Below are 11427 nucleotides of genomic sequence, written 5' to 3'. Positions count from 1 at the left end.
GGGGTTGTTAACCAATGTCATAAAACAATATGTGTACTACTGTTTCATGAGAAACTATTTGTTCTGTAAGCCTTCACCTGAAGTACAATAAAAAAAAAGAAAAAAGAAACTTGGCAGAGAAGGGAAGGAAACATCAAGAGAATAATAGGGATTAAAGGACTCATACATGTTGTGAGTGCAACAGAAGCTGAGGTGGGTGGACAAGAGAATCTTTCAAGCCAGAATAGTCAGGAAAGGCTTTATAAAGACATATTTCTTCTTTTCTATATCAAACACTTTGATATTTTCAGGTTTAAACTTCATATGAACCCAAGCAGATCTGTGATGTTTCCTGTAAAAAAAACATGTAAAGGTCCTTTTCTTATTTCCCTTACCTCTTTATTTAAAATTGGGTTTAAAAAATATTTTTAGTAAAACAGTAAAGAGGAAAAGATTCTACGTAACCAAAATAAGTGCACAGAAGATTGAACATAGTTAATTCTTTTCAGAAATTATGTTAGTCTACAAACTGTGGGCTTCTTTTGTTAACTTCACAATTTCCATTTCCAGCCCGCCCAAAAAAAAAAAATCACATAAAAATGAAAAAGCTGCAAGAGAGACAAATTCTTAAGACTTTACAAACAACAATTTAGTTGTCTTAGTAGCCTACATTTTGAGCTGGTTCTTATTTCCCAAGGAATCATTCACTGTCATGGATTGAATTGTGTCTCCCAAAAATATTTGTATCAATCAATTTGGCTAGGCCATGATTCCCAGTAATGTGTGATTGTCCACCATTTTGTCATCTGCTATGATTTTCCTTTGTGTTGTAAATCCTATCTCTATGATGTTAATGAGATGGGATTAGTGGCAGTTATGTTAATGAGCCAGGACTCCATCTACAAGATTAGATTGTGTTTTAAGCCAATCTCTTTTGAGATATAAAAAAGAGACGTGAGCAGAGAGACAGGGGAACCTCATACCACCAGGAAAGTAGTGCTGGGAGCAGAGCTTGTCCCTTGGACCCAGGGTCACTTCACGGAGAAGCTCCCAGACCAGGGGAAAATTTGATGACAAGGAACTTCCCCCAGAGCCAGCAGGGAGAGAAAGCCTTCCCCTGGAGCTAGCACCCTGAATTTGGACTTCTAGCCTACTAGACTGTGAGAGAATAAACTTCTGTTTGTTAAAGCCATCCACTTGTGGTTATTTCTATTGCAGCAGCACTAGATAACTACAATAACAATCTCCAGCTTTCAAGGTTTTACTCAAGGAGGATCTAAGATTTTTTTTTTAATAACAGAACTAAGCTCATCTGTCATACAAGCAAAAGTTTGCTTTTTGTTAAAATATATTTACTATGAGTGATAGGTATCAGTGTTACTATTTTAAAACCTGTGCTGTGCTTCTTATGTATGATTACTTGATGAACATATCATTTATAAAATCAACAAGTTTAGAATGTAGCTGCAGATTGTGATCATATTTGCTTTCTGTTTCAGTCTTAGGACCATCAGAAAATCTTCAGATCATCAAGTAATAGGCAATTAACTATCTGTACAGAGCAATTTACACACTGTGTATAGCAAGAATTTGATTATAAATAACAGACAGTGTAAGAATAGAAAGGACATCATGAAGGAAGAAGTAAAAAATGTGATTACCATAATTTTAATTATTTTTACAGTTCTCCAGAGATGTTTCCCTGCCTTCTCCACTGACAGCGGCACTTTGACAGTGGGAAATAAGACAACGTTCGAGGATGGAAGTGGAAAGACAAGAAATGTTATGGAACTCAGGGCAGCTGCAAAGTATGTTTGTTTACATTTCCATTCTCGGTTTTGATGCATCCCTTATCTACCCATGACTAAAGCTCCCATTAGGTTAAGGGTTATTGGAGAAGAGTTATATATTATAATGAAATGTACATGTTACTGTGGGTTGGAGAATTTGGTATATGTGTATTAAGCAAGTAAAGAAGGAGAAACCAGAATGAATTAGAAGGAATAATGCGTAGCACCCAGTGTTTTTCAAAATGGTTAAATTTTTTGTTATCAACAAGTGTAGAAATACGACATCAGGAAACACTGAAAAACCTTTATATAATTTACTTTGAGAATGAACATAATAATAAAAAAACATAGTTTTTAAAGCAGCATGGTTTTTAAATGACTGAAATAATGAAACTGCTAGATGTTGTGAAAGTGGGTGTAGGGTTAAAAAAGGAGACACAGTCACGACAATGCTGTTTCGATGCTGTACCAAATTTCTAGGTTCTAAATGCAGTGCTGAAAATTTACCATTTCTCTTGGCTGTGCACACCATGGTGCTACACATTATTGGGAAGTGTTTTTTTCCCAATAAACACACAGAGTATCATTGCATAATTAGTTGTTGAATTAAAAATAAAAAATGAAGATATTTTAAAAATGTATTTCTCTTTCTTGAAAAACTAGCAGTCTAGGTAGAATAGCACAGTTCCTGCATGTTTAAAATATAATAGCAACATGGATGTATTTCACAAATATAAAACTGTGAAAGAAATCACAAAATAATAATACAATATGAATCCATTGATAAAATTCAAAAACAAACAGAACTAAATTAAATTGTCCAATGATTCATATGTAAGTTATAAAACTAAGAGGAAAACTAGGAGATTATCACAAAGGTTAAGATAGTGGTACTTACAGGGAAGGGGAGGTGTAATTGAGGCACCTGGGAGAAGGGGATGACAATGTTCTATTTGTTGACGTGGGTGGGTTGTAGTTATACCAGTATGTTCACTTTGATAATTCATCACACTGGACACTAATCATTTGTGCACTTTTCTGTATGTGCCCCATCATACCCTCCTGCTACAGAGCTGTCAGAGGATTAGGGAAGGACTTTTTGAAAAATGCTGCATTAGGGGAATTAAGGATGATGTTCATTCTTCATGCTATGGATTTTGAAAGTTAAAAGCTGATCATTAAATTCTGTTCTTACAGTGAAGTTTCTGCAGTATTGAGACCATGTTGTATACATTGGAAAAAGAGCTGTTTACCATTTTTGAACCGTGCTCTCTTTGTGTGCGTTTGTAGCCCCCTGTGCAGGGTTATCAAAGTGACATTTCATGTTTCCTTGTGGCTGGGAAAGGAATCACTACTGGCAGATGGTTTCTACAAACATGCTTTGAATAGCAGCTTGCAAAATTCCTTTTATCATAGTAAGAATATTTCTGTGTAATGGTAGTCAAAAAAATAACTGATTTTTTTCTTCTTTGAATTCAGTGGTATTAATAGACTCCTTAAAGCAAGGTCAGTTGGAACGAAGGTGTTTGAAGACTATTCAACGTCTTGGTTTTGGATTCTCATGTAAGTGAAAATACATAGGTATTTCTTCTCCCACCCCATTCTGATTTTAGATCTGTAGAAGTCTTTCTTCAAATTATTTGTTCTTATTTGTGAATAACAGGGTTGACTCAGATTTCAGTTCCTGCCATTTTCTTTTCAGATGGAGTGAGGACGGGTGCAGAGGTATTTGTAAATATGTCCAGTGTTAGCAGAAAGCTATAAGAATGTAGATTTTTAATTTTGCTCATTAAATTACTAATGAAAATACTCTTAGAAATATACTTCAAGCCTCTTGGGACAGTATCTGTAGTACATGTGCTTCTTATCTCAGATGAACGTGGCAGATATTCCTCTGGTTCTCTTTTATTCGTTTGCCCCTCCCTTGACATCCTAAGGATCATTCTTATTTTTTAACACGTCTCTTCCACATAATGATTGTTATGATCGTCCTCCAAGGTCATTGTTGTGAGGAGCTGAAAAAATACATGAAGGGAAGTGGAGATTAAAAATTTTCAGACACAAGATTTGCATTCCTGGAAAGATGAGGGAAAACGCACTCACTCTACTAGGCCAGGTAAATGTGTATGACATATCTAAGGCTGTCATTACTATCTGGCTCTTTTGTCTTTTAGTGCTTAAAAGCATCTATTGTTCCCTAATGATCGAAGAATAAAGTTAAAACTTCTGCAAATATGTACAAGGCCCTTTATAACCTGGCCTAACTTAGTTTCCTAGACTCATCTCTACCTACGTTCCATGATTAACTTTATATTCTAAGCACATCAGACAATGTACCCATTCCTATACTGTGTAACCTGGCATAACCTTCTTTGTCCTTCTGGACAACTCCACCTCATCCTTTAGAATCAGCTTTAGTGTCATTTATGGAACCTTTCCTGACTTCTTCAGATACAAATAATTACTTCTCTCTCTATGTTCCTCTTATCTGTTGTGTGTGTGTGTGTATACATACCTATTCATACACACACATTCCTATCTTCTATTTAGCAACTTGGCTTTTTCCTCCTAATGAACAATGAACTCTTTACAATGGTAACTATGTCTAATTCATCTTTATTTTCCTGATACCTAATATGGTACCTGCAACATAATAGGTGCACAGAAAATGTGGCTTTAAAGAACAGTTATAAAAACACTAAGGGAGCAAGACAGATATGTTTAATCATAGGGTGTTTATTAAAGCTAAATGGTATTGTGTGTAAAGTACTAGTGAGTAGTTCATAGAAGTGTAAAACTAGATAGTCTTGTAAGATTTTACTCTTTTTGATGCTTCACCTTAAACAATTACAGTAATTACTTTTAAGAGTTAAAAAATATCTTCATAGAGGATAGTGTATTCTATATTTGACAATAGTTAAACTGGTTCCACTATGGTCAGACCCAAAAGTCACTGGACAATTTCCATTTCTCTTCTTCATATTGTTTTTTCTGCTCTTATCTGAAAAGGTGTACATTATGATAGACTCTCCTGCCCTGCTTTCCCATGACACGAACACTGAAACCCTCTCCACCCAGGCACCACTCATACCGCTAGAACATAAACACCACCCTTTATTTTCAACTCTTCTGCTCCTATCTATTTTATAAATATGAAGTCAAAGTACCATTCTAGTGGGACTTAGTTTATTCAACTAGACTTTTTTTGTAATTTATTTTATCTTTGTTGTTGTTGTTGAGAATATAGACAGTAGAACATACACCAATTCAACAATTTCTGCATGTACACTTCAGTGACACTGATTATATTCCTTGAGCTGTGCAACCATTCTCGCCCTCCTTTTCCAAGTTGTTCCTCCCCCATTGACATAACCTCACTGCCCCCTAAGGTTCCTGTCTAATCTTTGAGTTACTGTTTTCAATTTGATCCCAGATAGATAGACCTTAAAAGAGTATAATGCTCAAGATAGACCTTCTTTACTAGTTAAGCTCAGCTATTGTTGGGTTTTAAAAAGACTGCAGGGGATATTTTTGATTTAGGGTTCAAAGATTATCTCAGGGCAATAGTTTCAGGGTCAATAGAATGTTTCTGTAAGAATTTCAAACACAGAATAAACAAGATTTTTTTTCATCTCTGATGTTTTTGGGTATTCCCCTTTGACTGTGCCATAGAACAACACTTCAAACATATCGAATATTTAAGCATTAAAGTAGCTGCGATTTTTAAGAGGCAGTGGCTTCTGAAATCAAAAGCATAGGCTCTGCAAGACTATGATCTTAGGAGGTACTTCAATCTATGCTGTCATCTATTCAGTGATGGCAATTATTAAGATTATAAAAAAAGATAACACTGAGACAATAAACGCAATAAACGTACCAGTCTCTGTCTTGCTATGCTTGGAAACTTGCAAATAGCACCAGAGGTGTCAGTTCTTAACAGAAAAGTCAGTCAAGTTTCCAATCTTAGTGAGTTCTCTTTGTGGAAATTACATCAGTAGAATCCAGTATGACCTTAACCTGAATATGGGGAAAAAAGACTCTTCTCAGGAGCCCAGACAAACACCAGGAGAAATTAAAACAGAAGTAGAATAGTCATGCTATTGATTGGTTGAGAAAGCATCTTGGCCCAGGAGACACAGAAGCCTTACCCACAGATCACCGGGGACCTGAAATAGAGGTTTGTGGCTGTCAGGCATCACAAACTACTACAGCTAATTAGAGCATAGTGATAATGAGCATAAAATCATGGGTTTAGGAACTGTGTTATTTTTCTTGTCTTCCTGCCTTCACTTACTTCCAGACAGTCATCTTGCAGAAGGTTTTCATTAGTCACCGGTAGATAGATCAGCACAAATTCATTATGAACATATTTCATAATTTATCACCTAGTAGGTAGGTGTGAAGGAGCCCTGGTGGCACGGTGGTTAAGACCTTGGCTGCTAACCAAAAGGTCAGCCACTCTGCAGGAGAAAGATGTAGCAGTCTGCTTCCATAAAGATTTACAGCCTTGGAAACCCTATGGGGCAGTTCTACTCTCGTATAGGGTCATTATGAGTCAGAATCGACTCAACAGCAATGGGTTTGTTTTTGTTTTTTATTTTATTTTATTATTACTATTATTTTGGTTAGGTAAGTGTGAAGAAAGAAAGAAATTGGCATCTGTGGCAGATAGTCCAAAATTGTAGGTTGGAGGAATTGTGTTTTTCCTTGACCAATGATTGATACTAGACTTCATTTTACCTAGATACACAGTGATGTCTCCTTTATTATAAAGTCTCTGATGGTCCCACTCTCTAACACAAAAATCTGAATAGAAACCATTGTTTTTATATTTTTTAAAGCTACAAATGTTTCTGTAGTCAAGTTAAAATAATCTGAGAATCATTTTGAATAGAAAAAAGTGATATCTTGATGTTTTTATGTTATATTCAGCACACTTGAACACTGTCTTTCTTGTGGGCTTTTTCCTCTAGGGGCCTGATTATCGCCATGGTCCTTAGTTGGGTGTTTTTGATACTCCTGAAGTACACAGCTGGATTTCTCTTCTGGATCTTCATGCTGGGTGTGCTCGGAATTATAGGATATGGTAGGTATCAACCCTCTTAAAATCGTCAAATATCTGAATAATCTTTTTCCTTTCAGTTGCCATTAGCCATTACCACAAAGCATTTACTTGTGGTTGATTTAATTTACTTTTACAAAAAAAAAATTTGTTAAATTGAGAAAACATAATTTTTAATACATTGTCTCTATAACTGTTTTCTTCTTTTTCTTGAAAAAAAAATGCTGTAAGAATGTTCCACTCTTTTCCACACCAGCTTTTGGTGTCATGCCTCCTGGGTATTAAGAAGAAATAATAATCTCTTTTAGATCAATGAAACCACTTCAGGCTTTTTTTAAATTCCTTTAATTTTCTTTCTGATCAAAGGCCAGATCTGCATAGTTACAGAAATGTGACATATTTTTCTCTTTCAACCCAGGTAGTACTTTTAGTCCAGGTACTGTTACACCTTTTAATAATTGGTCAGTACTCCACAATGGAAGCCCTGGTGATGAAGTGGTTAATAGCTCAGCTGCTAACCAGAAGGTTGGCAGTTCAAATCCACCAGCTGCTCCTTGTAAACTCTATGGTGCAGTTCTACTCTGTCCTATAGGGTCTCTGTGGGTCAGTATTGACTTGACGGCAACGGGTTTTTTTTGGCTATTCCACAATGAGGCATCACCCTCTAGAGGCAAGTATTCTCAACTACAATTATTAGATGGAGAGTTACTTTATTTCGAGATTGAAATTTAACCACTAACTCAATTCCCCAAAAAGCAATATATGTAAATACTAAAAGAAGGAATTCAAGTCCCTCCCATGGAACCAGTTGCCACTGAGTTGATTCTAACGCATGGCGATCCCATGTGTGTCAGAGTAGAATTGTGCTCCATAGGGTTTTTAATGGCTGATTTTTTGGAAGTAGATTACCAAGCCTTTCTTCTGAGACAACTCTGGGTGGACTCAAACCTCCAACCTTTGGGTTAGCAGCCAAGCATGTTAGCCGTTTGCTCCACCCAAGGACTCCCTCCCATAGAACAGTATATCACTTATGGCAGTTTCCTTTCAATCTTCTAAAAAAATATGGGTCAATCTATGAGTTTTTGAGATGTTTCTATTCAAAAGAATTATTTACCCTACAATACTATTTGGATTGACAACCAGGTTTTATGGTAGCAGAAACTAAAAGTAACAATCTCCTCTTTCTCTGTCACTCAAAGAAAAAGGATTTACACATATTTGCATAAGTATGCTGTTGAAACTCCCAGGTTCTGTAGTTAGCCTGGGTTCTAATTCCAGCTGCATAACTTAAAACTAGTAACTGTGGAAGAGTTTCTTAATGATTGTAAAACCCAGTTTCTTCATCTGTAACATCAGCACAATAATGGTATCTCCGTATTAGAAAGTTGTGAGATCAATCAAATGGGATAGTGTACATAAATCTCTTACAATACCTGAAACACAGGAAGCACTCAATCCATTTGTATTGCGTTATTGTTGCTGTCCTCATCTTCATTCTGAATGAGTTTCTAAGCAATAGTTCAGGTCTCCTCAGGTACTCCTTATCTGCTCCTGCTATGCAGCTCCTCAAAATCTCACCTGGGCTTCCTCTTGGAGCACAGCCAGGTAACAGATCAGAAGTGGGTCAATCTGACGGAGAAACACAAAGACTGCAGTCCCTTAATCAGAAACTCCAAAAGAAAGCTTTTTGTTTACAAGTCTTGTTTTTGTGTTCCTGTTTGGAGCTCAAAGTAACCCCTGCCCTTTGCCACTGGAGAGTCTGGGATGTGATTCAGTCACTCCTTTATTGTCTTCAAGAAGGCAGGGCAGTAAAGTCTGTTATTGACTTCACCAACTGATGCAGCAAGAAAAATCTGAGATTAGTTATGCTTCAACCTTGGCAAGTCAAAAGGAGGAAAGATGGTCAATATATAAAAAGTGCAGATAAAACAATCAAATTTAGCCCGCTATGTACTCTCTGGGTAGTGCTGACCCAGCAATTAATAGTATGGCAAGTAAGCTTGAAGCTATTCATTGGGTGAAGAAATGTGCAACTAGGTTGGGAAGTCTAAGTAAATAAGACTGCATATAACTGACCTCTGCTACTATCTTGGGCAGCTGACTTTCTACATATAATAGGCACTAGGAAACCAACCATGAAAGCAGCCATGCACTAGGGCAAAAAACAAGGTGAGAGTGTCATATGGAGCAAAGAAAAAGCCAGGCTATATGTTATCAAGTGCCCATGTCAGCAGTGGAACAATTCTCACTGACCAGAACAAGTTAAGAGGTACACAGGAGAGGCCACATAACACTGAGGCTGTAAGCATGGATTTGGAAAATGAGTAAGGCGCAATCCCAGATTCATCACATATTAACTGTGTGATCCTCTGCAAGTATGAAATCTCTCTAATTCACAGTTTCCTCATCTATACAATAGAATCTGAGTTTTGAACAAAATAATGTACATAAAGTACTTAGAAAACTGCCTTGCACAAGGTAAATGTTCAGTAAGTAGTATCTATTGTTCTTGTGCGGTATTATTATTAAGGAAAGAGGACTTTAAAACAAGAGAATGCAGCTTTAAAATAATCTACGGCAGAAGAGAAAAAGGAAAAGGAAAATAAACATAAATTGGAAAACACTGCTGAGACTTCCACATCCACTAATATGAGGGAACTAAATAGTCTGAAGGGTCCTCTTGCTACGAAACAACGGCATTAAGAATAAAATCGTACTGTGTTGCATCATGCTGTGTTGTATTGTTGTGATGAGTTTGCAGGAAATATCTCCAAAAGGAAAAATATTTTAAAGCCATGAGCTTAAATCCAAGTGGTATGAGCAGGAAGCACATATGAAATGCTGGGTTGCCTATACCAATGCTGGAATCAGGAGTCTAAGACCTGAGCCAGCAGCAGAGTAGGGGATCAGATGTGAAACTCTTGGAGTAAGCCTAGGATCCTGGGAAATGCCTAAGGTGGGCCCAGTTTGGTAGCATTTTGGCTCCCAACAAAACAAATGCAAATCCCCTCTAGATCAAAGCACTCTTAATTTAGGTTACTAGGCTCCTACAGATTAAAATCAACAAAATATGAGTCACAATCAAAGATTACCAAAGATACAAAGCAATAGTCAAACATGAGAATCAATAGAAACTATAAACATCAGACTGAAGTTTCAAAAAATTCAGATATTGGAAATAACAGCTATATAATGTGAAATAGCCATGTATAAAATTTTTACAGAATTAAAAAGAGTCACAAAAAATATGAAGATGAACCAAATAGAACTTTTAAAAATAAAAGGTATGATTATTGAGATAAAAATAAAAATAACTTAAATAGAAAAACAGAATTAATGAACAGAAAGATGAATCTGAAGTAATTATCCAAAATACAGTAGACCATGACAAGGAGACAGAAATATGATCATGTGGTTAAGAGAGAGAGACTAGTTTAGAATCGTCTAACCTATGTCAGCCATATTGGAAAGTTATTGGCTGAGAAAAACATGAATCCACAGATACAGTGTGCTGTAATTATACCATGGAGGGTAAAAGAATAGAAATCTTTTTCTATTCATATGTTGATTTATACAACAAATGTCTATTGAGCAGCTACAGTGACAGCACCATCGTACGTAGGATCTTGAGATACAACAGTAAACACACAATTAAAGGTTCTTGCTCTCTTGATGCTTATAGTCTAAGTAAATGATATATTAGAAGGTGATAGTTTCTATGGAAAAAGAAAAAGTAGAGCAGGTAAGGGAGGACTGAGAGTGCCATGGTAAGGTGAGCGGTGAAAATTGTAGTGTTAATCAGGTAAACCATTGGAGAAGAGATCTAACAAAACACTTGAAGGAAGCAGTTGAGTTAGCTAGTGAAAATGAGGAGAAAAAAGCTGAGGGACAGAGTGATTAAATAACTTGCCAACAATATATAGCTAGTAAGTACAAAGCTGTGATTCCTAACCTGTCAGCCTTAATTGAAAGCTCCTGTTCTACATTACACTGCCAGTAATGTGAGAATAGGACTCCCTGGGTGCTGCAAATGGTTAAGTGCTAGACTACTAGCCCAAAGGCTGGCAGTTTGAACCCACGTAGAAGTGCTTCCAAAAGATCACAGCCTTGAAAGCCTTATGGAGCAGTTTTACTCTGCACGCATGCGGTTACCATCGAGACTCGATGGCAACTAACAACAAGAATGGGTAAATGGCATGAACAGACAGTTCACAGAAAAGTAAATAAGAATGGTAAACAAGCATAGGAAAAGATGCTCAGTCTCATCAGTTAGCTGAGAAATGAAAATTAGAACCACAATGTAATACCATTTTATGCCTTCCATATCGGCAAAAATTAACAAGTCTTGTTGATACCAAACATTGGGAAGGATGTGAATCTATAAGAATTTTTATACATGCTTTTGAGTGAGTACACTGGGACACCTCTTTGAAAAATTCTGCATTATCTCAGAAGTTGAACAACTCCCTACCATATGATCCAGTAATTCCACTCCTAGGTGTGTACCCTCAAACTTTTGCATAGCGCCCCTGGATAAGCAAAGCATTTTTGAAGAAAAAGAACAAAGTAGAAGGCCTCATACTACCTGACCTTCAA

General features: G+C 36.6%; 1 protein-coding gene across 1 annotated transcript in view; it reads left to right on the top strand.

Moving 5' to 3' along the window:
• Positions 1 to 11427, top strand: part of SLC44A5 (solute carrier family 44 member 5) — a 58193-nt gene that overhangs the window by 9756 nt on the left and 37010 nt on the right. The window contains exons 4-6 of the mRNA XM_023731121.1: positions 1664 to 1787; positions 3249 to 3332; positions 6743 to 6855. Of these exons, the coding sequence (XP_023586889.1) occupies positions 1664 to 1787; positions 3249 to 3332; positions 6743 to 6855 (321 nt within the window). The remainder of the gene's footprint in view (positions 1 to 1663; positions 1788 to 3248; positions 3333 to 6742; positions 6856 to 11427) is intronic.

The sequence above is a fragment of the Trichechus manatus genome, unplaced genomic scaffold, assembly GCF_000243295.1.
Source record: "Trichechus manatus latirostris isolate Lorelei unplaced genomic scaffold, TriManLat1.0 scaffold00003, whole genome shotgun sequence".
In the NCBI taxonomy this organism is placed as follows: Eukaryota; Metazoa; Chordata; class Mammalia; order Sirenia; family Trichechidae; genus Trichechus; species Trichechus manatus.
This window is presented reverse-complemented; position numbering and strand designations above follow the sequence as displayed.